The 27,088-nt window shown below is 45.1% G+C and overlaps 1 protein-coding gene across 2 annotated transcripts in view; it reads left to right on the top strand.

Moving 5' to 3' along the window:
• The window catches only part of TRAPPC12 (trafficking protein particle complex 12), a 68,303-nt gene that overhangs the window by 11,729 nt on the left and 29,486 nt on the right, over positions 1 to 27,088 (top strand). Inside the window, exons 3-7 of one of the 2 annotated variants that reach the window (XM_038772568.1) lie at positions 690 to 806; positions 4,336 to 4,449; positions 6,653 to 6,791; positions 15,919 to 16,031; positions 17,788 to 17,860. In XM_038772568.1, coding sequence (XP_038628496.1) covers positions 690 to 806; positions 4,336 to 4,449; positions 6,653 to 6,791; positions 15,919 to 16,031; positions 17,788 to 17,860 — 556 coding nt within the window. The remainder of the gene's footprint in view (positions 1 to 689; positions 807 to 4,335; positions 4,450 to 6,652; positions 6,792 to 15,918; positions 16,032 to 17,787; positions 17,861 to 27,088) is intronic. The other variant, XM_038772569.1, reaches the window with a different exon arrangement.

Raw genomic sequence — 27,088 nt, 5'->3', positions numbered from 1 at the left:
GGGATGCGGTCCAAGACTTGATGCTTCGTTTTTTTGGGTGAAAAAGCTGCAATGAAAATTGCTTTGCATCCTCCCATCTTCATTTGATCGGATTTATTGAGCGCTTAATAAATATAGTAAGCGCTTATTATTATTGTTATTATTATTAATGATCTCCTTTTTCAAGGGGGATGCGGTCAAAGACTTGATGCTTCGTTTTTTGGGTGAAAAAGCTGCAATGAAAATTGCTTTGCATCCTCCCATCTTCATCTGATCGGATTTATTGAGCGCTTAATAATATAGTAAGCGCTTATTATTATTGTCATTATTATTAATGATCTCCTTTTTTAAGGGGGATGCGGTCAAAGACTTGATGCTTCGTTTTTTGGGTGAAAAAGCTGCAATGAAAATTGCTTTGCATCCTCCCATCTTCATCTGATCGGATTTATTGAGCTCTTAATAAATATAGTAAGCGCTTAATAAATGCCATCATTATTGTTATTATTATTAATGATCTCCTTTTTTAATTGCTTTGCATCCTCCCATCTTCATTCATTTGATCGGATTTACTGAGCGCTTAAATTACTGAAAATTGCTTTGCATCCTCCCATCTTCATTTGATCAGATTTATTGAGCGCTTAATAAATATAGTAAGCGCTTAATAAATGCCATCATTATTGTTATTATTATTAATGATCTCCTTTTTTAAGGGGGATGCGGTCAAAGACTTGATGCTTCGTTTTTTGGGTGAAAAAGCGGCAATGAAGAGACAGGTTTTGACCGCCAACTCGGTGGAACAGTCTTTCGTTGGGCTGAAGCAACTAATCGTAAGTAGCGACTCTCTTGCTTTTCCATCCTTTTTAGGTTGGCGAAGTCCCGCTCTCCTTTGTAGAATTCCTTCGGGAAGTTTTGGAAAACAAAGAGCGAGAGGGGATGGGAGAGAGAGAGAGAAAGAGAATGTGTGACTTGGGGCAAGTCACTTCACTTCTCTGGGCCTCAGTTCCCTCATCTGTCAAATGGGGATGAAGACTGTGAGCCCCCCGTGGGGCAACCTGATCACCTTGTAACCTCCCCAACGCTTAGAACAGTGCTTTGCACGTAGTAAGCGCTTAACAAATACCATCACTATTATTATTAATTTTTCATTATTATTATTATGTTGAAGCAGTGTGGCTCAGTGGAATGCTATCATTATTATTATTATTAATTATTCATTATTATTATTATTTTGAAGCCGCGTGGCTCAGTGGAAAGAGCCCGGGCTTGGGAGTCAGAGGTTGTGGGTTCTAATCCCGGCTCCGCCACTTGTCAGCTGGGTGACTTTGGGCAAGTCACTTCACGTCTCTGTGCCTCAGTTCCCTCATCTGTAAAATGGGGATTAAGACCGTGAGCCCTCTGTGGGACAACCTGATCACCTTGTAACCTCCCCAGCGCTTAGAAGAGTGCTTTGCACATAGTAAGCGCTCAACAAATGCCATTATTATTATTAGTTATTCATTATTATTATTATTATGAAGCAGAGTGGCTCAGTGGAAAGATCCCGGGCTTGGGAGTCAGAGGTGGTGGGTTCTAATCCTGGCTCCGCCATTTGTCAGCTGGGTGACTTTGGGCGAGTCACTTCACTTCTCTGGGCCTCAGTTCCCTCATCTGGAAAATGGGGATTAAGACTGTGAGCCCCCCCCCCGTGGGACAATCTGATCACCTTGTAACCTCCCCAGCGCTTAGAACAGTGCTTTGCACATAGTAAGCGCTTAATAAATGCCATTATTATTATTATTCATTATTCATTATTATTATTATTATGAAGCAGTGTGGCTCAGTGGAAAGAGCCCGGGCTTGGGAGTCAGAGGTCGTGGGTTCTAATCCTGGCTCCGCCACTTGCCAACTGGGTGACTTTGGGCAAGTCACTTCACTTCTCTGGGCCTCAGTTCCCTCATCTGTAAAATAAGGATTAAGACCGTGAGCCCCCCACCCATGGGACAACCTGATCACCTTGTAACCTCCCCAGCACTTAGAACAGTGCTTTGCACATAGTAAGCGCTTAATAAATGTCATCATTAATTAATTGATTAAATAAAGAGAAACAGAGAGGAGAAAGGGTGAAGGAAAGAATGGCCTAGCGAAAAGAGTGAGGGACTGGGAGAAACTCGGTTCCTAAATCCCAGCTCTGCTGTGGGCTTGATGTGTGACCTTGAGTAAGTCACTTGACTTCTAGAACCGTGCAAGGCACTAGTAAGTGCTTAACAAGTGTCATCATTATTATTATTATTATTATTATTATTATCATTATTATTATTATTACTACTACTACTACTACTTCTCTGGGCCTGCCCACCACGAGCTTAGCCTCTAAAGGGGGAGACAGAATTAGCAGAAACAAATTATAGAGAAATTAAATATCCTTGCTGTTTCCGTGATTCCCTGCCAAAGAGGATATTTTTCATTTTGGACCAACATGAGGGAAAGGAATTCCGTTTCAGGTGTTTTCGATCAGTTCGGTCAGCTCTTCGTTGTCCCAATGGGAGAGCGTTAAATCCATGGCTCGTGTGTGGCTTTGCTTCTTACCTAATAATAATAATAATGATGGCATTTATTAAGCGCTTACTATGTGCAAAGCACTGTTCTTAGCGCTGGGGAAGTTACGAGGTGATGAGGTTGTCCCACGGGGGGCTCACAGTCTTCATCCCCATTTTCCAGATGAGGGAGCTGAGGCCCAGAGAAGTGAAGTGAGTTGCCCAAAGTCACACAGCTGGCAGTTGGCAGAGCTGGGATTTGAACCCATGACCTCTGACTCCAAATAATAATAGTAATAATAATGATGATGGCATTTATTAAGCGCTTACTATGTGCAGAGCACTGTTCTAAGCGCGGGGGAGGTTCCAAGGTGATCAGGTTGTCCCACGGGGGGCTCACAGGCTTAATCCCTATTTTCCAGATGAGGTCACTGAGGCACAGAGAATGATAATAATAATGATAATAATGACATTTATTAAGCGCTTACTCTGCGCAGAGCACTGTTCTAAGCGCGGGGGAGGTTCCAAGGTGATCAGGTTGTCCCAAGGGGGCTCAGTCTTCATCCCCATTTTACAGATGAGGGAACTGAGGCACAGGGAAATGAAGTGACTTGCCCAAAGTTACACAGCTCAGTTGGCAGAGCTGGGATTTGAACCCACTACCTCTGACTCCAAATAATGATGATAATAATAATAATAATAATAATAATAATAATAATAAGGATGATGATGGCATTTATTGAGCACTTACTATGTGCAGAGCACTGTTCTAAGCGTGGGGGAGGTTACAAGGTGATCAGGTTGTCCCCTGGGGGTCTCACAGTCTTCATCCCCATTTTACAGATGAGGTCACTGAGGCACAGAGAATGATAATAATAATAATGATGGCATTTATTAAGCACTTACTATGTGCAGAGCACTGTTTTAAGCGTGGGGGAGGTTCCAAGGTGATCAGGTTGTCCCATGGGGGGCTCACAGGCTTAAACCCCGTTTTCCAGATGAGGTCACTGAGGCACAGAGAATGATAATAATAATGATAATAATGGCATTTATTAAGCGCTTACTCTGTGCAGAGCACTGTTCTAAGCGCCGGGGAGGTTCCAAGGTGATCAGGTTGTCCTGCGGGGGGGCTCCCAGTCTTCATCCCCATTTTCCAGATGAGGTCACTGAGGCACAGAGAATGATGATAATAATAATAATAATGGCATTTATTAAGTGCTTACTCTATGCAGAGCACTGTTCTAAGCGCGGGGGAGGTTCCAAGGTGATCAGGTTGTCCCACGGCGGGGGCTCCCAGTCTTCATCCCCATTTTCCAGATGAGGGAACTGAGGCCCGGAGAAGTGAAGTGACTTGCCCCGGGTCACAGAGCTGAGAAGCGGCGGAGCCAGGTGACTCCAAAGCGCGCCGAGCCACGCTGCTGCTCATTCTCATCAATCGTATTGATTGAGCGCTTACTGTGTGCAGGGCACCGTACTAAGCGCTTGGGAAGTCCAAGTTGGCGCCATATAGAGACAGTCCCTACCCAACAGCGGGCTCACAGTCTAGAAGGGGGAGATGGAGAACAGAACCAAACGTACTAACAAAATAAAATAAATAGAATAGATAGGCACAAGTAAAATAAATAAATAGAGTAATAAATATGTACAAACATATATACAGGTGCTGTGGGGAAGGGAAGGAGGTAAGATGGGGGGGAGAGGAAGGAAGACGCGCGGCCCTGCCCGGCGCCGGCCGGCCGGCTCTTTTCCTTATGCCGGTGGCGATGCCCGTCGGCCGGACGTCGCGGCCGGGCGGGCGGGCGGCCTCACGGGCCCTGGCGTTTGTCCCGCCGTGTCTCCGCAGAGCAGCAAGAACTGGCGGGCGGCGGTGGATCTCTGCGGGCGGCTCCTCACCGCCCACGGCCAAGGCTACGGCAAGACCGGGCTGCCCACCAGCCACACCGCCGACTCCTTGCAGGTATTTGCTTCGTACGCCTTCTTTCGTCGTCCGTCATCCCCCTCCTAGACCGTGAGCCCGCCGTCGGGTCGGGACCGGCTCTAGATTTGGCCGACTTGGATCAATCAATCAATCAATCAATCAATCGTATTTATTGAGCGCTTACTATGTGCAGAGCACTGTACTAAGCGCTTGGGAAGTCCAAGTTGGCAACGTATAGAGACGGTCCCTACCCAACAGTGGGCTCACAGTCTAAAAGGGGGAGACAGAGAACAGAACCAAACATACCAACAAAATAAAATAAATAGGATAGAAATGTACAAGTAAGATAAATAAATAAATAAATAAATAGAGTAATAAATATGTACAACCATATATACAGGTGCTGTGGGGAAGGGAAGGAGGTAAGATGGGGGGATGGAGAGGGGGACGAGGGGGAGAGGAAGGAAGGGGCTCAGTCTGGGAAGGCCTCCTGGAGGAGGTGAGCTCTCAGCAGGGCCTTGAAGGGAGGAAGAGACTTGGACTTCCCAAGCGCTCAGTACGGTGCCCTGCACACAGTAAGCGCTCAATAAATACGACTGAATGAATGAATGAATATGAGGACATAGCCCCCTTTTAGACCGTGAGCCCGTTGTCGGGTAGGGACCGGCTCTAGATGTTGCCGACTTGGACTTCCCAAGCGCTCAGTACGGTGCCCTGCACACAGTAAGCGCTCAATAAATACGACTGAATGAATGAATGAATATGAGGACATAGCCCCCTTTTAGACCGTGAGCCCGTTGTTGGGTAGGGACCGGCTATATCTGTTGCCGACTTGGACTTCCCAAGCGCTTAGTACGGTGCTCTGCACACAGTAAGTGCTCAATAAATACGACTGACTGAATGAATGAATATGAGGACGTAGCCCCCGTTTAGACCTTGAGTCCATTGTTGGGTAGGGACCGGCTCTAGATGTTGCCGAGTTGGACTTCCCAAGCGCTCAGTACGGTGCCCTGCACACAGTAAGCGCTCAATAAATACGACTGAATGAATGAATATAAGGACATAGCCCCCTTCTAGACCGTGAGCCCACCATCGGGTGGGGACCGGCTCTAGATGTTGCCGACTTGGACTTCCCAAGCGCTCAGTACGGTGCCCCGCACACAGTAAGCGCTCAGTAAATACGACTGACTGAATGAATGAATATGAGGACATAGCCCCCTTTTAGACCGTGAGCCCGTTGTCGGGTAGGGACCGGCTCTAGATGTGGCCAACTTGGACTTCCCAAGCGCTCAGTACGGTGCCCTGCACACAGTAAGCACTCAATAAATACGACTGAATGAACGAGTGAATATGAGGACATAGCCCCCTTTTAGACCGTGAGCCTGTTGTTGGGTAGGGACCGTCTCTATATGTTGCCAACTTGGACTTCCCAAGCGCTTAGTCCAGTGCTCTGCACACAGTAAGCGCTCAATAAATACGATTGATTGATTCTTGACTGTGAGCCCATTGTTGGGTAGGGACCGGCTCTAAATGTTGCCGACTTGGACTTCCCAAGCGCTCAGCACGGTGCCCTGCACACAGTAAGCACTCAGTAAATACGAATGAATGAATGAATATGAGGACATAGCCCCCTTCTAGACCGTGAGCCCATTGTTGGGTAGGGACTGTCTCTATCTGTTGCCGAGTTGTACTTTCCAAGCGCTTAGTACAGTGCTCCGCACACAGTAAGCGCTCAATAAATATGATTGAATGAAAGGTAGGACGGCCCCCGGCTCCCGGGAAAACCATTCTTCCCCCTCTCTTCCTCTTCTTTATTCTGATTCATTCATTCATGGTGATGGTATTCGTTAATCAATCAATCTTTCCAGCCGCCCCCGCAGACTGTGAGCCCACTGTTGGGTAGGGACTGTCTCTATATGTTGCCAATTTGTCCTTCCCAAGCGCTTAGTCCAGTGCTCTGCACATAGTAAGCGCTCAATAAATACGATTGATGATGATGACGAGTTGATTTCTTTTTTCCCGTGGATTAATTTAAGAAAAATCCGTCCCTGACTCGGGAAGGAAGCGAGAGTCTCAGGCAGCCAGCCGCTTACGCCCTAGACTGTGAGCCCGCTGTCGGGTAGGGACCGTCCCTATGTGTTGCCGACTTGGACCTCCCGAGCGCTTAGTACAGTGCTCTGCACACAGTAGGCGCCCAATAAATACGATCGATTGATTGTCGCTTTTTTTTTTTTTTTTTTAGCTCTGGTTTGTGCGGTTGGCACTCCTGGTGAAGCTGGCCCTTTTCCAAAATGCGGACGCGGAGTTCGAGCCGTTCGGGAACCTGGACCAGCCCGACCTGTACTACGAGTACTACCCCCACGTCTATCCGGGCCGCAGAGGTAAGGCAGCCCCTCGTTCCGTCTATAATGATAATAATGCTGGTGTCCGAGGAGCGCTTACTATGTGCCAAGCACTGTTCGGAGCGCTGGGGGAGATGCAGGGTGATCAGGTTGTCCCGCGAGGGGCTCACGGCCTTCGTCCCTGTTTTACAGATGAGGTAACTGAGGCCCGGAGAATAATAATAATAATAATTATGATGGCATTTGTTAAGCGCTTACTATGCTGGGGGAATACAAGGTGATCAGGTTGTCCCACGAGGGGTTCACGGTCTTTGTCCCCGTTTTACAGACGAGGTCACTGAGGCCTGGAGAATTATAGTAATAATAATGATGATGATGGCATTTGTTAAGTGCTTACTATGCTGGGGGAATACAAGGTGATCAGGTTGTCCCACGAGGGGCTCACGGTCTTCCTCCCCGTTCTACAGATGAGGTCACTGAGGCCCGGAGAATAATAATAATAATAATAATAATAATAATAATAATGATGGCATTTGTTAAGCGCTTACTATGCTGGGGGGATACAAGGTGATCAGGTTGTCCCACGAGGGACTCACGGCCTTCGTCCCCATTCTACAGACGAGATAACTCAGGCCTGGAGAATAATAATAATAATGATAGCATTTGTTAAGTGCTTACTATGCTGGGGGGATACAAGGTGATCAGGTTGTCCCGCGAGGGGCTCACGGCCTTCGTCCCCGTTTTACAGACGAGGTAACTGAGGCCCGGAGAATAATAATAATAATAATGATGATGGCATTTGTTAAGCGCTTACTATGCTGGGGGAATACAAGGTGATCAGGTTGTCCCACGAGGGGCTCACGGTCTTTGTCCCCGTTTTACAGACGAGGTCACTGAGGCCTGGAGAATTATAATAATAATAATGATGATGATGGCATTTGTTAAGCGCTTACTATGCTGGGGGGATACAAGGTGATCAGGTTGTCCCGCGAGGGGCTCACGGTCTTTGTCCCTGTTTTACAGACGAGGTCACTGAGGCCCGGAGAATAATAATAATAATAATAATAATAATAATAATAATAATAATAATAATGATGGCATTTGTTAAGCACTTACTATGCTGAGGGAATACAAGGTGATCAGGTTGTCCCGCGAGGGGCTCACGGTCTTTGTCCCTGTTTTACAGACGAGGTCACCGAGGCCCGGAGAATAATAATAATAATAATGATGATGATGGCATTTGTTAAGCGCTTACTATGCTGGGGGGGATACAAGGTGATCAGGTTGTCCCACGAGGGGCTCACGGTCTTTGTCCCCGTTTTACAGACGAGGTCACTGAGGCCTGGAGAATAATAATAATAATAATAATAATGATGATGATGGCATTTGTTAAGCGCTTACTATGCTAGGGGAATACAAGGTGATCAGGTTGTCCCACAAGGGGCTCACGGTCTTCGTCCCTGTTTTACAGACGAGGTAACTGAGGGCCAGAGCATAATAATAATAATAATAATGATGGCATTTGTTAAGCACTTTCTATGCTGGGGGGATACAAGGTGATCAGGTGGTCCCCCGGGGGGCTCACAGTCTTCATCCCCATTTTACAGATGAGGGAACTGAGGCTCAGAGAAGTGACTTGCCCAAAGTCACCCAGCTGACAAGTGGCGGAGCGGGATTCGAACCCACGACTTCTGACACCCAATCCCAGACTCTTTGCACTGAGCCACTCTGCTGTATCTATTTTGATATCATTGACCCCTGTCTGCTTGTTTTGTTTCATTGTCTGCCTCCCCCTTCTAGACTGTGAACCCGTTGCTGGGTAGGGATGGTCTCTGTTGCCGAGCTGTGCTTTCCAAGCGCTCAGTCCAGTGCTCTGCACATAGTAAGCGCTAAACAAATGCCATCATTATTATTATCAGTAGAATTATACATATACACACATTACTCTTTATTGTTGTATGTAAACCCTTTGTTTCGAAGACAGACAGATACTTAGAAGGCTTCCCCTTCGGTTCCCGTGTTTCCGAGGATATGTCGGGAACTGCTAAGCGCTTAGTACAGTGCCCTGCACACAGTAAGCGCTCAATAAATACGATTGCGTGAAATGAATGAATGAATGAGAATCGCTGCCCACAACGAGCTCACCTGTCTACTGCGTCAGCCTCCCTGCCTTTCCACGGCCCGCACGGGGCGTCTACTACCTGAAGCGTCGCTAGGCCCTCGCCTCTCCTTTCCGCAGAACTCTAGACTGTGAGCCCGCTGTTGGGTAGGGACCGTCTCTAGATGTTGCCAACTTGGACTTCCCAAGCGCTTAGTACAGTGCTCTGCACACAGTAGGCGCTCAATAAATACGATCGAATGAATGAATGAATGAACTCTCCGCTGGCTTCCTGTGCCTCTCCGCATCACCCTCATCACCTCATCACAGAGAAGCAGCGTGGCTCAGCGGAAAGAGCCCGGGCTTTGGAGTCAGAGGTCGTGGGTTCAAATCCCGGCTCTGCCACTTGTCAGCTGGGTGACTTTGGGCAAGTCACTTCACTTCTCTGGGCCTCAGTTACCTCCTTTGTAAAAATGGGGATTAAAACCGTGAGCCCCCCCGTGGGACAACCTGATCACCTTGGAACCTCCCCAGCACTTAGAACAGTGCTTTGCACATAGTAAGTGCTTAACAAATGGCATCATTATTATTATTATTATCATTATTATTATTATTATTATTATTATATTCTCTGGGCCTCAGTTACCTCACCTGTAAAAATGGGGATTAAAACCGTGAGCCCCCCGTGGGACAACCTGATCACCTTGGAACCTCCCCAGCGCTTAGAACAGTGCTTTGCACATAGTAAGCGCTTAACAAATGCCATCATCATTATTATTATTATATTCTCTGGGCCTCAGTGACCTCGTCTGTAAAATGGGGATTAAGACTGTGAGAGCCCCCGTGGGACAACCTGATCACCTTGGGACCTCCCCAGCGCTTAGAACAGTGCTTTGCACATAGTAAGAGCTTAATAAATGCCATTATTATTATTATTATTATTATTATTATTATTATTATTATTATTATTATTATGTGCCAAGCACTGTACTAAGTGCTGGGATAGGTACAGGGTAATCAGGTTGTCCCATGTGGGGCCCACACTTTAATCTCCATTTTTCAGACGAGGTAACTGAGACCCAGAGAAGTGAAGCGACTTGCCCCAAGTCACGCAGCTGACAAGCAACAGAGCCGGAATTCGAACCCACGACCTGGGACTCCCGAGCCCGGGCTCTTTCCACTGAGCCCCGCTGCTTCTCTGGTAGTCACACCCTGTCAAGTTGGAGGAGGAAACCATCATCCTGCTCTTCATCAGCGGCATTTATTGAGCACTTACTGAGCGCAGAGCCCTGGATTTAGTGCTTGAGAAGCAGTGTGGCTCAGCGGCAGCAGCCCGGGCTTGGGAGTCGGAGGTCACGGGTTCTAATCCCGCCCCTGCCACTTGGCAGCTGGGTGACTTCGGACAAGACGCTTCACTTCTCTGTGCCTCAGTTCCCTCGTCTGGAAAAAGGGGGTGAAGACTGTGCCCCCGCCGGGGGACAACCTGATCGCCTTGTATCTCCGTCCAGCGCTTGGCACGTTCATTCATTCATTCAGTCGTATTTATTGAGCGCTTACTGTGTGCAGGGCACTGTACTAAGCGCTTGGGAAGTACAAGTTGGCAACATATAGAGACGGGCCCGACAACAGGCTCACAGTCTAGAAGGAAGATGAAGACTGTGAGCCCCACGTGGGACAACCTGATGACCTTGTATCTCCCCCAGCGCTTAGAACAGTGCTTGGGACATAGTAAGCGCTTAACAAATATTATTATTATTATTATTATTATTATTATTATTATTATCATTATTATTATTATTATTATTATAAGGTCCCCAAGGCCTCAATTGAGAGAATTGTCAAACCAACAGGCCCTGGAGTCGCCAGGTGGGCAGAACCATAATAAGTGCCTAACAAATGCCGTAATTATTATTATTATAATACGATTCAGCAGAGTTGGGAGACACGGTCCCTGCCCTCAGTGAGCTTACAGTCTAGAGGGAAAGCGGTATTTTTTGTCCTGAATCTGGGATGGTCTGAAAAGGGACTTTTCAGATATCGCTTGAAAGCTAAATTGAATTGGGTTAGGGAGAAAGAGAAGATAGCGTCTAGGCATCATTAAGCGGCTAATTTCAATGATGAAACCGACATAAATCATACGTACATTTGAGCTAAAGCGCATTAACATCCATCCACGATATTATGCCGGATGTTTACCCATTTTTCTTCCCAGATAACAAGCGTAAATGTTAGATTTTGATTCATTCACTTCATTTTCCTTCCCAATACATAAGCAAAGCGAGCTATTAAAATGAGCCTTGAAAGGGGACCACAGCGATACAAACAAATAAATAAACACTTCCGAATAAGCTTTAATACATTTTATTTCGACGGCGTGCGTACTTTTAGCCGCCGAAGCTAATCAGACGAAGAAACGTGACGGATCGCACGTCGGAAGTATATCATTCGCTTTCCCGTTTGCAGCCGGGAAGGGAAGAAGTTTCGTCGGGCCGCGCCTTCCCAACTCCGCACTTTCCCGACTTTTGCGCTCCTGTGCAGTTGGAGAAGGAGAGAGCACGCGCGGTGCTCTTTCCACTGAGCCGTGCCGCTTCTCTGGGCCTCAGTTCCCTCATCTGGAAAATGGGGATCAAGTCCGTGAGCCCCATGTGGGACAACCTGATTACCCCGTATCTCTCCCAGTGCTTGGAACGGTGCTTGGCGCATAGTAAGCGCTTAGCAAATAACCAAATTATTATCTGTACACATCGAAACGAGTAAATAGACGTTGATGCAAATAAATAGAATTAAAGATATGTACGTCTATACAGAGTGCTGTGGGGCGGGGAGGGGGGATAGAGCAAAGGGAATGAGTCGGGGCTGCTCGTGGCCTAGCAGATAGGGCCCCCGGGCCTGCGAGTCGGAAGGATCTGGGTTCTAATCCGGATTCTGCCACTTATCTGCTGGGTGACCTTGAGCAAGTCACTTCACTTCTCCGTGCCTCGGTTCCCTTATCTATAAAACGGGGATTAAGACGGCGGGACAGGGGACCGCATCCGACCCAAGTATCTCGTATCGACCCCAGCGCTTCCTGTAGAGTCCGGTCATGGGTTCTAATCCCGGCCCTAACAGTTGTCAGCCGTGTGACTTTGGGCAAGTCACTTCGCTTCTCCGGGCCTCAGTTCCCTCATCTGGAAAATGGGGATCAAGAAGACTGTGAGCCCCCCGTGGGACAACCTGATCGCCTTGTAACCTCCCCAGCGCTTAGAATAGTGCTTTGCACATAGTAAGTGCTTAATAAATGCCATCATTATTATTATTAACAAATTATATTAATGACTGTCTCCCCCCATAGACTGTAAGCTCATTGTGGGCAGGGAGTGGGTCTATATAGAGTTATATTGTACTTTCCCAAGCGCTTAGTACGGTGCTCTGCGCAGAGTAAGCGCTCAATAAATACAATTGACTGACATTTAAAAAAGTAGGGGACAGGATTGGAAAATTGGAGAGAAAGCGGGGCAACTCGTGGATCTGCAAGTAGCAAGAGGAGTGGAGTAACTGCAACTGTATGCCAAGAGCTTAAGATCGGAAACTGGGAATGTCAGAATGGGATGACACGGGGAAGGGGGGAGACCGACCCTTCTGACATTTGTACATATCTATTCTATTTATTTTATTTTGTTAGTATGTTTTGTTTTGTTCTCCGTCTCCCCCTTTTAGACTGTGAGCCCACTGTTGGGTAGGGACTGTCTCTATATGTTGCCAATTTGGACTTCCCAAGTGCTTAGTACAGTGTTCTGCACATAGTAAGCGCTCAATAAATACGATTGATGATGATTGATGATGACCCCTCGGGAATTATTTAAGCGTCCCAGCTAGGTACAGTTTCTGACCACAGGAATCACGGCCCTGAAAAGTGCGCTTGCTGAGCTCTTCCTGTGTCCCAAGCACTGTGCTGAGCGCCGAGGAAAATACAGTTCAGTCAAATGAGACGCAGATTCTGTCCCATAATGGGGCTCCCAGGTATAAGGGGTTGGGGGTGGACAGGATCCGCCTTGGCAGAAAGAACCGTGGAGGTCGGAGCACTCGAATTGGAAGGATTTAATCTTCTGTCGAGAAATCACATTTCTTCATTATAATCATTTGTTAAGCGCTTACTAAGGGCCAGGCACTGTACTAAGCGCTGGGGTGGATACAAGACAATGGGGTTTGATGCGGTCCCTGGCCCACAAGGGACTCACAGTCTCAGTCCCCATTTTACAGATGAGGGAACTGAGGCCCAGGGAAGTGAAGTGACTTGCCCGAGGTCACCCAGCAGACAATTGGCGGAGCCGGCATTAGAATCCATAATAATAATGATGATGGCATTTATTAAGCACTTACTATGTGCAAAGCACTGTTCTAAGCGCTGGGGAGGTTGCAAGGTGATCAGGTTGCCCCACGGGGGGCTCACGGTCAATCCCCATTTTACAGATGAGGTAACTGAGGCCCAGAGAAGTGAAGTGGCTTGCCCGAGGTCACCCAGCAGACAATTGGCAGAGCTGGCATTAGAATCCATAATAATAATGATGATGGCATTTATTAAGCACTTACTATGAGCAAAGCACTGTCCTAAGTGCTGGGGAGGTTGCAAGGTGATCAGGTTGCCCCACGGGGGGCTCACAGTCAATCCCCATTTTACAGATGAGGTAACTGAGGCCCAGAGAAGCGAAGTGGCTTGCCCAAAGTCACACAGCTGACAATTGGCGGAGCCAGGATTTGAACCCATGACCACTGACTCCAAAACCCGGGCTCTTTTCCACTGAGCCACGCCGCATACCAAGCCCGGGCTCTTTCCACTACGCCATTAAACTGTGAGCCCACTGTTGAGTAGGGACCCTCTCTATATGTTGCCAACTTGGACTTCCCAAGCGCTTAGCACAGTGCTCTGCACACCGGAAGCGCTCAATAAATACGATTGAATGAATGAATGAACGAAATGTTCCAAACTTACCATTGGTAAAAGCTGTTGGCCCCTTAGAACAGTGCTCGGCACATAGTAAGCGCTTAGCAAAAACCATCGTCATCATCATTATTATTATTATATTCGAATCTCACCTTGTAAAATTCCGTCTTTCCCACCATCGTCGGCAGTTTCGCTTCCCAGAACTTAGATGCTCCACCTAAGCTCCTTTCAGTGGCACTTCTCATCTCTCCTCCTGTCTGCTTTTTCCGCGGTGGTTATTTGGATTTGCAACACAGCAGGGGATATGGAAATCAATCAATCAATCAACCAATCAATCGTATTTATTGAGCGCTTACTGTGTGCAGATCACTGTACTAAGTGCTTGGGAAGCACAAGTCGGCAGCATATGGAGACGGTCCCTACCCAACAGCGGGCTCGCAGTCTAGAAGGGGGAGACAGAGAACAAAACCAAACATATTAACAAAATAAAATAAATAGAATAGATATGCACAAGTACAATAAATAAATAGAGTAATAAATGCGAACCAATATATATACAGGTGATATATGTTTTGCAATATGTTTGGCAAGTCTGTTTTCATTTGACTTTTTTCAATAATTAATAAGACTGCTTCTGCAGTATTCATACTGACCTAGATTTTTGGCAGGGCCAGGCTGCGCGCCGAGACTTGGGCAGAAATGTACAAGAACTTGTACTTCCCAAGCGCTTAGTACAGTGCTCTGCACACAGTAAGCGCTCAATAAATACGATTGATTGATTGATGGATTGAGAAGATATTTTTTCTCTCTAGTTTTCACTTGCGCCGGTCTGCACCTGCCAGAGTCCCCCGTCCCCAAGAAAATCCAGTAGCAGAGCACCCAGTGGGCAGGATTAGAACCCAGCACAAACCCCCTACTGTAGATCCTGAGGTTTGGGGCCGGTTAAGAGGAGTTTCAACCCCCTGGGGGCATCCACCCCAGCCTCTTTCCGAGCACCAGGGCAAAGCCAGTCAAGCAAGCAATCAAGAGAAGCAGCGTGGCTCAACGGAAAGAGCCCGGGCTTTGGAGTCGGAGGTCATGGGTTCAAATCCTGGCTCCGCCAACTGTCGGCTGTGTGACTTTGGGCAAGTCACTTCACTTCTCTGGGCCTCAGTTCCCTCATCTGGAAAACGGGGATTGAGACTGTGAGCCCCCCGTGGGACAACCTGATCACCTTGTAACCTCCCCAGCGCTTAGAACAGTGCTTTGCACATAGTAAGCGCTTAATAAATGCCATTAAAAAAAAAAAAAGAGAGAGAAGCAGCGTGGTTCAGTGGAAAGAGCCCGGGCTTTGGAGTCAGAGGTCATGGGTTCCAATCCCGACTCCGCCACTTGTCAGCTGGGTGACGTTGGGCAAGTCACTTCACTTCTCTGGGCCTCGGTTCCCTCATCTGGAAAATGGGGATGAAGACTGTGAGCCCCACGTGGGACAACCTGATCACCTTGTATCCCCCCCAAGTGCTTAGAACAGTGCTTGGCACAGAGTAAACACTTAATAAACACCATTATTATTATTATAGTAAGAGCTTAGCAAATACCGTCATCATCAAATGCCTGTTTCATCAATCAATCAATCAATCGTATTGAGCGCTTACTGTGTGCGGAGCACTGTACTAAGCGCTTGGGCAGTACAAGCTGGCAACATATAGAGACAGTCCCTACCCAACAGTGGGCTCACAGTCTAGAAGGGAGAGACAGAGAACAAAACCAAACATACTAACAAAATAAAATAAATAGAATAGATAGGTACAAGTAAAATAAATAAATAAATAGAGTAATATTTGATTTCGGAGAAGGGATGGCCTCCTCTTAATGGTTGTAAACAAACCGAAGAGACTTTGGTTTTGAGAAGCAGCGCGGCTCAGTGGAAAGAGCCCGGGCTTTGGAGTCAGAGGTCATGGGTTCCAATCCCAACTCCGCCAACTGTCAGCTGTGTGACTTTGGGCGAGTCACTTCACGGGGCCTCAGTGACCTCATCTGGAAAATGGGGATTAAAACCGTAAACCCCACGTGGGACAACCTGATTACCTTGTAACCTCCCCAGCGCTTAGAGCCGTGCTTTGCACATAGTAAGCGCTTAACAAATATCCTCATTATTATTATCACAGGCTCCATGGTTCCTTTCTCAATGAGGATTTTACACGCTGAACTGCAGCAATATCTGGGAAACCCTCAGGAGTCACTGGATCGACTGCACAGGATGAAAACCATCTGCAGCCAGGTAGGAGCTTTGTCGGTCGCGTTTTCATCATCATCATCAATCGTATTTATTGAGCGCTTACTATGTGCAGAGCACTGGACTAAGCACTTGGGAAGTACAAATTGGTAACATATAGAGACAGTCCCTACCCAACCTTGGGCTCACAGTCTAAAAGGGGGGAGACAGAGAACAAAACCGAACGTACTAACAAAATAAAATAAATAGGATAGATATGTACAAGTAAAATAAATAAATAGAGTAATAAATCTGTACAAACATATATACATATATACAGGTGCTGTGGGGAAGGGAAGGAGGTAAGAAGGGGGGATCAGCTTGTAACCTCCCCAGCGCTTAGAACAGTGCTTGGCACATAGTAAGCGCTTAATAAATGCCATTATTATTATTGTTATTATTATTATGATGATGATGATGATGAAGACGGCGATGAGGGCAGGGGCCTCCTCACGTTTTCCCACGGGTCGGAGGGCGAGCGCTACTTCACGGACGCACCAGTCCGTCGATGGTATCGATCGGGCGCTTACCGTGTGCGGAGCGCTTGGCTCTTTCCACTGAGCCACCCTGCTTCTCTAAATTACAACCAAAAACCACATTCCCTGCTCAAATAGCCCTCACACACGGCGGGCCGTCCCCTCGGAGTCTGATGTCGCGTTAGAGGAGTTTGTCACGCGCCTCCAAATGAACCCAAGCCAATCTCTGCAGAGGATCGTGGGGGGAAAGGGAGGCAAGAGGCATAAAAATCAATCAATCAATCGTATTTATTGAGCGCTTACTGTGTGCAGAGCACTGTACTAAGCGCTTGGGAAGTAGAAGTTGGCAACATATAGAGACGGTCCTTACCCAACAGTGGGCTCAACTGATAGCCAACCCTGGACTTGACTGGAAACAATTCCCATTTTTTATCCCTGGTTCCCTCTGGCCCGGAACCCCTTCCCTCTCCGTGTACAATCGGTCAATCAATCAATCAATCAATCAATCGTATTTATTGAGCGCTTCCTGTGTGCAGAGCACTGTACTAAGCACTTGGGAAGTCCTAGTTGGCAACATATAGAGATGGTCCCTACCCAACAGTGGGCTCAAAGTCTAGAAGGGGGAGACAGAGAACAAAACAAAACAGATTAACAAAATAAAATAAATAGAATAAAAATGTATAACAAGTGTACAATATTAAATATCGAAATACTATGAGGTTACAAATCTGACCAAAACATTTTCCACTGTTAAAACAGTTGGAAAAGATTTAACACGCATAGTCATTTTCAAGGACAGAAAACCTAAAAGTTTGCAAAAAGCCAACTCTGATCTCAGGATTTTTCTATCCGATCTGCCTTTACAATTCTCCTAAGATTTTTTTTTCCCCTTTTTTTATATTTGAACACCTGAGTCACCAAACTTCACATCTGTTCTCTGCACTTTATGTCTAGTTAACTTAGCAATATGGAAGGGGAGAGCTGTGGAAGCCTTTGTTATGTTTGTACATATTTATTACTCTCTTTATTTATTTTACTTGTACATATCTATTCTATTTATTTTATTTTGGTAGCATGTTTGGTTTTGTTCTCCGTCTCCCCCTTCTAGACTGTGAGCTCACTGTTGGGTAGGGACTGTCTCTATATGTTGCCAACTTGGACTTCCCAAGCGCTTAGTACAGTGCTCTGCACATAGTAAGCGCTCAGTAAATACGATTGATGATGATGATGATGATGATGACGATGATGAATTGTCCAGTCCTCACGCTGCTCTCTAACGTTTCCAGATACTGAACAATCTGGAGCAAGGCTTTACCGAAGATGGGAGCCTGAATAACCTGACCCAGGAGAACAGGCAAGGTAGGTGTTCCTTAAACCCAAGGGGATTGACTCGTTCCTTCAACACGCAGGTTTTCCTTAAAAAAAAAAAAAGAATAAGAAAAAAAAATGTCACTTGTCCGGGTACGGCCTGTTGGATTTGTTTCAAACACCTGATAATAATAATAATGACGGCATTTGTTAAGCGCTTACTATGAGCAAGAAGGAAGTTTTCCTTAAAAAAAAAGAAAAAGAAAAAAAAAAGGTCACTTGTCCGGGCACGGCCTGTTGGATTTGTTTCAAACACCTGATAATAATAATAATGATGGCATTTGTTAAGCGCTTACTATGTGCAAGAAGGAAGTTTTCCTTAAAAAAAAAAAAGAAAAAAAATGTCACTTGTCCGGTACGGCCTGTTGGATTTGTTTCAAACACCTGATAATAATAATAATGATGGCATTTGTTAAGCGCTTACTATGCGCAAGAAGGAAGTTTTCCTTAAAAAAAAAAAAAAAAAGAAAAAAAAAGTCACTTGTTCGGGTACGGCCTGTTGGATTTGTTTCAAACACCTGATAATAATAATAATGATGGCATTTGTTAAGCGCTTACTATGTGCAAGAAGGAAGTTTTCCTTAAAAAAAAAAAAGAAAAAAAATGTCACTTGTCCGGTACGGCCTGTTGGATTTGTTTCAAACACCTGATGATAATAATAATGACGGCATTTGTTAAGCGCTTACTATGCGCAAGAAGGAAGTTTTCCTTAAAAAAAAAAAAAAAAAGAAAAAAAAGTCACTTGTTCGGGTACGGCCTGTTGGATTTGTTTCAAACACCTGATAATAATAATAATGATGGCATTTGTTAAGCGCTTACTATGTGCAAGAAGGAAGTTTTCCTTAAAAAAAAAAAAAGAAAAAAAATGTCACTTGTCCGGTACGGCCTGTTGGATTTGTTTCAAACACCTGATAATAATAATAATGATGGCATTTGTTAAGCGCTTACTATGCGCAAGAAGGAAGTTTTCCTTAAAAAAAAAAAAAAAAGAAAAAAAAAGTCACTTGTTCGGGTACGGCCTGTTGGATTTGTTTCAAACACCTGATAATAATAATAATGATGGCATTTGTTAAGCGCTTACTATGTGCAAGAAGGAAGTTTTCCTTAAAAAAAAAAAAAGAAAAAAAATGTCACTTGTCCGGTACGGCCTGTTGGATTTGTTTCAAACACCTGATAATAATAATAATGATGGCATTTGTTAAGCGCTTACTATGCGCAAGAAGGAAGTTTTCCTTAAAAAAAAAAAAAAAAAGAAAAAAAAAGTCACTTGTTTGGGTACGGCCTGTTGGATTTGTTTCAAACACCTGATAATAATAATAATGATGGCATTTGTTAAGCGCTTACTATGTGCAAGAAGGAAGTTTTCCTTAAAAAAAAAAAAAGAAAAAAAATGTCACTTGTCCGGTACGGCCTGTTGGATTTGTTTCAAACACCTGATGATAATAATAATGACGGCATTTGTTAAGCGCTTACTATGCGCAAGAAGGAAGTTTTCCTTAAAAAAAAAAAAAAAAGAAAAAAAAAGTCACTTGTTCGGGTACGGCCTGTTGGATTTGTTTCAAACACCTGATAATAATAATAATGATGGCATTTGTTAAGCGCTTACTATGTGCAAGAAGGAAGTTTTCCTTAAAAAAAAAAAAAGAAAAAAAATGTCACTTGTCCGGTACGGCCTGTTGGATTTGTTTCAAACACCTGATAATAATAATAATGATGGCATTTGTTAAGCGCTTACTATGCGCAAGAAGGAAGTTTTCCTTAAAAAAAAAAAAAAAGAAAAAAAAAGTCACTTGTTCGGGTACGGCCTGTTGGATTTGTTTCAAACACCTGATAATAATAATAATGATGGCATTTGTTAAGCGCTTACTATGTGCAAGAAGGAAGTTTTCCTTAAAAAAAAAAAAGAAAAAAAATGTCACTTGTCCGGTACGGCCTGTTGGATTTGTTTCAAACACCTGATAATAATAATAATGACGGCATTTGTTAAGCGCTTACTATGCGCAAGAAGGAAGTTTTCCTTAAAAAAAAAAAAAAGAAAAAAAAGGTCACTTGTCCGGGTATGGCCTGTTGGATTTGTCTCAAACACCTGATAATAATAATAATGACGGCATTTGTTAAGCGCTTACTATGTGCAAAGCACTGTTCTATGCGCTGGGGGGATACAAGGTGATCAGGTTGTCCCACGCGGGGCTCACGGTCTTAATCCCCATTTTACAGATGAGGTCAGTGAGGCTCAGAGGAGTGAAGTGACTTGCCGAAGGTCACACGGCAGGCATGTGGTGGAGCCGGGATTCGAACCCACGACCTCTGACTCCAAAGCCCGGGCTCTTTCCACTGAGCCACGCTGCTTCGCAGCGTGATCAGATCAGTGCTGTAAATTTCTAGATGCCTGAGGGGAAACCGAGTTGGCTGCCATTCTCCAATAATGGGAGGTCGGAGGTCTGGAAGGAGAGCTGCTTGGGAAAGGAGAGGTGGCTTCTGTGTCCAGTAAATATTAATGGCATTTATTAAGCGCTTACTATTCATTCAATCGTATTTATTGAGCGCTTGCAGAGCACTGTACTGAGCGCTTGGGAAGTACAAGTTGGTAACATCTAGAGACGCTCCCTACCCAACAATCAATCAATCAGTCATATTTATTGAGTGCTTACTGTGTGCAGAGCACTGGACTAAGCGCTTGGGAAATCCAAGTTGGCAACATCTAGAGACGGTCCCTACCCAACAGTGGGCTCACGGTCTAGAAGGGGGAGACAGAGAACAAAACGAAACATATTAACAAAATAAATAGAATAAATATGTACAAATAAAGTAAATAGAATATGTGCCTATGTGCCAAACACTTTTCTATGTCGGCAGGGAGCATGTCTGTATATATGTATTTATGTTTGTACATATTTATTACTCTGTTTTACTTGTACATATTTATTCTATTTTAATTTGTTAATATGTTTTGTTTTGTTGTCTGTCTCCCCCTTCTAGACTGTGAACCCACTGTTGGGTAGGGACCGGCTCTATATGTTGCCGACTTGGACTTCCCAAGCGCTTAGTACAGTGCTCTGCACACAGTAAGCGCTCAGTAAATACGATTGAATGAATGAATGTCTACCAACTCTGCTATATCGGACTCTCCCAAGCACTTAGTACAGTGCTCTGTACACAGAAAGAGCTCAATCAGTACCATCGACTGATTATCGTATTCATTCAGTCAATAAATCAATCAATTGTATTTATTAAGCACTTACTGTGTGCAGAGCACTGTACTAAGCGCTTGGGAAGTACAAGTTGGCAACATCTAGAGATGGTCCCTACCCAACAGTGGGCTCACATCTAGAAGGGGGAGATAGAGAACAAAACCAAACATATTAACAAAATCAAATAAATAGAATAAATATGTACAAGTAAAATAAATAGAGCAATAAACATGTACTATGGAGCGCTTACTGTGTGCAAAGAACTGTATTAAGCACTTGGGAGAGGACAAAAGAACAGACAGACACACTTTCATTCATTCAGTCGTATTTATTGAGCGCTTACTGTGTGCAGAGCACTGGACTAAGCGCTTGGGAAGTCCAAGTTGGCAACATAGAGAGATGGTCCCTACCCAACAGCGGACTCACAGTCTAGAAGTCACACATCCCCTGCCCACAACCTGCTTACAGTCTAGAGGGGGAGACAGCCGTTACTATGCCTAAATAAATAGATAACAATCAATCAATCAGTCGTATTTATTGAGCGCTTACTGTGTGCAGAGCACTGTACTGAGCGCTTGGGAAGTACAAGTTGGCAACATATAGAGACAGTCCCTACCCAGCAGTGGGCTCACAGTCTATAAGGGGGAGACAGAGAACAGAACCAAACGTAGTAACAAAATAAAATAAATAGAATAGATATGTACAAGTAAAATAAATAAATAAATAGAGTAATAAATATGTATAAACATATATACATATATACAGGTGCTGTGGGGAAGGGAAGGAGGTAAGATGTGGGGGATGGAGAGGGTGACGAGGGGGAGAGGAAGGAACAGATTTAGCCGGCTAAATACATGTGTGGCGTGGGAATGGGAGGGAGGATGAATGAAGAAGCAAGTCAGAGAGATGCAGAAGGGGGGGTGGGAGAAGAGGGCTCAATCAGGGAAGGCTTCTTGGAGGAGATGGGCCTTCAATAAGGAATTGTAGGGGAGAGCAATGATCTGTCTGATAGGCGGGAGGGCATTCCAGGCCGGAGGTAGGATGCGGCCGAGAGGTCGATGGCGAGATAGAAGAACGGTGCTTGGCTCATAGTAAGTGCTTAACAGATACCATAATTATTATTTTTATTAGTACAGTGCTTTGCGCACAGAAAGCGCTCAGTAAATCAATCAATCAATCGTATTTATTGAGCGCTTACTATGTGCAGAGCACTGGACTAAGCGCTTGGGAAGTACAAGCTGGCAGCGTCTAGAGACGGTCCCTACCCAACAGTGGGCTCACGGTCTAGAAGGGGGAGACAGACAACAAAACAAAACATATTAACAAAAGAAAATAAATAGAATAGCTATGTACAAGTAAAATAAATAAATAAATAGAGTAATAAATCCGTACAAACATATATATACAGGTGCTGTGGGGAAGGGAAGGAGGTAAGGCGAGGGAGAGGAGAGGGAGAGGAAGGTGGGGGCTCAGTCTGGGAAGGCTTCTTGGAGGAGATGGGCCTTCAATAAGGAATAGGAATAGTACAGTGCTCTGCACACAGGAAGCGCTCAATAAATACGATTGATTGATTGAATAGTGGGGGAGAGCAATAATCTGAGCAATAAAGAGGATTGAATGAATGGGCTTAGTCAGGGAAGGCGTCTAGACCGTGGCCCCATTGTTGGGTAGGGATTGTCGCTTATCCGTTGCTGAATTGTACTTTCCAAGCGCTTAGTCCAGTGCTCTGCACGCAGTAAAGCAGCGTGGCTCCGTGGAAAGAGCCCGGGCTTTGGAGTCAGAGGTCATGGGTTCATTCATTCAATCCTATTTATTGAGCACTTACTGTGTGCAGAGCACTGTACTAGGCGCTTGGGAAGTACAAGTTGGCAGCATATAGAGACGGTCCCTACCCAACGGCGGGCTCACAGTCTAGAAGGGGGAGACAGAGAACAAAACAAAACATGTTAACAAAATAAAATAAATAGAATAAGTATGTACAAATGAAATAAATAGAGTAATAAATACGTACAAACATATATACAGGTGCTGTGGGGAGGGGAAGGAGGTAAGACAGGGGGATAGGAAGGGGGAGGAGGGGTTCAAATCCCGGCTCCGCAATTGTCAGCTGTGTGACTTTGGGCAAGTCACTTCTCTGTGCCTCAGTTCCCTCATCTGTAAAACGGGGATCAAGACTGTGAGCCCCCCGTGGGACACCCTGATCACCTTGTAACCTCCCCAGCGCTTAGAACGGTGCTTTGCACATAGTAAGCGCTTAATAAATGCCATTATCGTTAATAAATACGATTGAACGAATGGACGAGATGGAGGTACAGTGAGAAGGTTAGCATTAGAGGCTGGGTTGTACTTGGCACATAGTAAGCGCTTAACAAATACCATTATTATTATTATTATTATTATTATTATTATTATTATTATTACTATTAAGTAGGAGAGTAGCGAGGTGAGGTAGGAGGGGGTAAGGTGATTAAGTGCTTCAAAGCCAGTGGTGAGGAGTTTTTTGACTCATAATATCACAGGAACGTGTCTCTCATCTCCGCTATATCGGACTCTCCCAGGCGCTTAGTACAGAGCTCTGCACACCGTAAGCGCTCAATAAATACCATCAGTTGATTATCACAGGAATGTGTCCACCCACTCCATTATTTTGGACTCTCCCTAGCGCTTAGTGCAGTGCTCTGCACACAATCAGTGCTCAGTAAATCCCACTGATCGATTGATTGACGATCATCATCATCAGTCGTATTTATTGAGCGCTTACTGTGTGCAGAGCACTGTACTAAGCGCTTGGGAAGTACAAGTTGGCAACATATAGAGATAGTCCCTACCTCTGCGGTGCGGAGAACTCCGGCTTGTGGTCTCCCTAACCGGCAGACGGTGGAACGGAGAGAAACGGGACGACGAAAAGGATGAAGAAAAGAAGAAGAAGAATCATCATCATCATCATCAATCGTATTTATTGAGCGCTTACTATGTGCAGAGCACTGTACTAAGCGCTTGGGAAGTACAAATTGGCAACATATAGAGACAGTCCCTACCCAACAGTGGGCTCACAGTCTAATAATGATAATAATAGCATTTATTTCACGCTTACTATGTGCAAAGCACTGTTCTAAGCGCTGGCGGGGATGCACGGTAATCAGGTGGGGCTCGCAGTCTTCATCCCCATTTTGCAGATGAGGTCCCTGAGGCCCAGAGACGTGAAGTGACTCGCCCCAAGTCACACAGCTGACAAGCGGCGGAGCCGGGAAGCCACCGCTCCCTCCGAAGCGCACTGGTGGCTAAACCCAGATTGTGAGCCCAATGTTGGGTAGGGACTGTCTCTATATGTTGCCAATTTGTACTTCCCAAGCGCTTAGTACAGTGCTCTGCACATAGTAAGCGCTCAATAAATATGATTGATTGATTTTCGAAACTCAACTTAGTGTTTTCCGTTTACGTAGGCTCTGCAGAGCCCCACAAATGAACAGAAATTGGGAAATTCTCTGCAGCGGGTTAGACGTTTCCAGGTCCAGAGCGAGATAAAAGCCCAGCCCTGTATTCTATATATATATATATATATATATATATATATATATATATACACGACCCCAACTATTGATAGCCCTTGCGTTTGCTGACCTACATATATGGGATTTAATACAAACTCGGGAAGAGGGCACTTTTCACGTGGGTATTTATTACTCTATTTATTTATTTTACTTGTACATATCTATTCTATTTATTTTGTTCTGTTAATATGTTTGGTTTTGTTCTGTCTCCCCCTTCTAGACTGTGAGCCCACTGTTGGGTAGGGACCGTCTCTATACGTTGCCAACTTGGACTTCCCAAGCGCTTAGTACAGTGCTGTGCACACAGTCAGCTCTCAGTAAATACGATTGATTGATTGAACCTTTTATACACAGTTTCTTTTGGGGTCTCAGTTTAATCAAGCCCGTAGGCTTCACTTTAGTTCTCTATACGTCTTTTCAAGTCGGTTAATGCCTTGGTCGGATACCTAGGTGGCAAATCCACTCGTTTCTCACTGCCGACATATAGTAGCCGTGTTTCGTTTCTGTCCGATGGACGGCTCTGCATCGAGTGCGTTCCTGACGGACTTTCCGCGTCCAGGCATTAGAAAACCTTTACTAAACATCCATCCTTTTAAAAAAAACCGAAATGGTATTTATTAAGTGCTTACTACACACCAAGCACCGTACAAAGATCTGGGGTAGATACAAGACGACGTTTAGCCCCGTGTGAGGCGGGAACTCTATTCAGTCTCATAATCTCGCGTCTCCTCCACTGCTTAGCGCAGAGTTAAGTCTTTCATAAATGCCGTAATTTTTATTATTACAGATCACAGCTCTGCCCAGAAACTGCTTAGCATCGCCAGGCAGACATTTGAAAGTGCTCCATTGGAAAAATGCATTTTCAGGTCGAACAGGAAGGTGTGAGAGACCCTTAAGCTCTGATCCTAACCCTCATTTTTCCATCACTCACCCCAGGAACATTCAATTAACGGTCTCTGGATAATTTTTTAGGGTTTTACTTTAACGATCACTACATTAAAAAAAAAAAAAATAGGACTGATGTTTTTGAAAAAGCCCTAAGGTTTTTGTTGATGGGGTTGAGGGGAGTTGAAAGGGTTTTTGTTTTGTTTTGTTTTGCATATTCTCATTTCTAAAATTTAGGACTTGAGCCAGTTTTGAATTCACCATAAATTAGCGGTTTGACTTAGGCTGATGTAGCTCATTTGTGTGAATTCTTACTCTTTTAATTGGCATCCTTAGAAACGATATGTGTTTTGGAATGGGAAATCTGGAGAATTTGGCCATTTTTGAAAGATTCATAAATATTTTTTCTTGGAGATGGGGGAGGCGATTTCCATTTGCCCCTACTTTCAAAGATCTGGACTTACGGTCTGGAGACTGTAAGCTCTGTAGTAATAATAATAATGTTGGTATTTGTTAACCGCTTTACCATGTGCCAAGCACTGTTCTAAGAGCTGTGGGGGGGTGGATACAAGGTAATCAAGGTTGTCCCACGTGGGGCTCACAGTCTTAATCCCCGGTTTACAGATGAGGGAACTGAGGCACAGAGAAGTTAAGTGACTTGCCCAAAGTCACACAGCTGACAAGTGGCAGAGCCGGGACTAGAACCCGTGACCTCTGACTCCCAAGCCCGGGCTCTTTCCACTGAGCCGCGCTGCTTCTGTTCTCTCCTAAACGCTTAGCACAGTGCTCTAATCAATCAATCAATCGTATTTATTGAGCGCTTACTGTGTGCAGAGCACTGTACTAAGCGCTTGGGAAGTCCAAGTTGGCAACATATAGAGACGGTCCCTACCCAACAGTAGGCTCACAGTCTAGAAGGGGGAGACAGAGAACAAAACAAAGCATATTAACAAAATAAAATAAATAGAATAGATATGTACAAGTAAAATAAATAGAGTAATAAATCCGTACAAACATATATACATTAAGCACTTACTATGTGCAAAGCACTGTTCTAAGCGCTGGGGAGGATAAAAGGTGATCAGGTTGTCCCAGAGGGGGCTCACAGTCAATCCTCATTTTCCAGATGAGGGAACTGAGGCCCAGAGAAGTGAAGTGACTTGCCCAAAGTCACCCAGCTGACAATTGGCGGAGCTGGGATTTGAACCCGTGACCTCTGGCTCCAAAGCCCGGGCTCTTTCCACTGAGCCACGCTGCTTCTCTGGTATCTACCCTGACGCCTCGCTCGGAGTAAGGGCTTTAACGAGAGCCCTAATTAGAGTTCCCGAGAGGAGGGAAATTGTACGTTGCCAACTTGCCAACTTGTACTTCCCAAGTGCTTAATAATAATAATAATAATAATAATGGCATTTATTAAGTGCTTACTATGTTCAGAGCACTGTTCTAAGCGCTGGGGGGGATACAAGGTGATCAACTTGTCCCACATGGGGCTCACAGTCTTTATCCCCATTTTACAGATGAGGTAACTGAGACCCGGAGAAGTCAAGTGACTTGCCCAAGGTCACACAGCAGACACATGGCGGAGCCGGGAT

Source organism: Tachyglossus aculeatus, chromosome X1, assembly GCF_015852505.1.
Source record: "Tachyglossus aculeatus isolate mTacAcu1 chromosome X1, mTacAcu1.pri, whole genome shotgun sequence".
NCBI classification, from domain to species: domain Eukaryota; kingdom Metazoa; phylum Chordata; class Mammalia; order Monotremata; family Tachyglossidae; genus Tachyglossus; species Tachyglossus aculeatus.
Note: the sequence above shows the minus strand (reverse complement) of the source record. Positions and strands in the feature narration are given on the sequence as shown.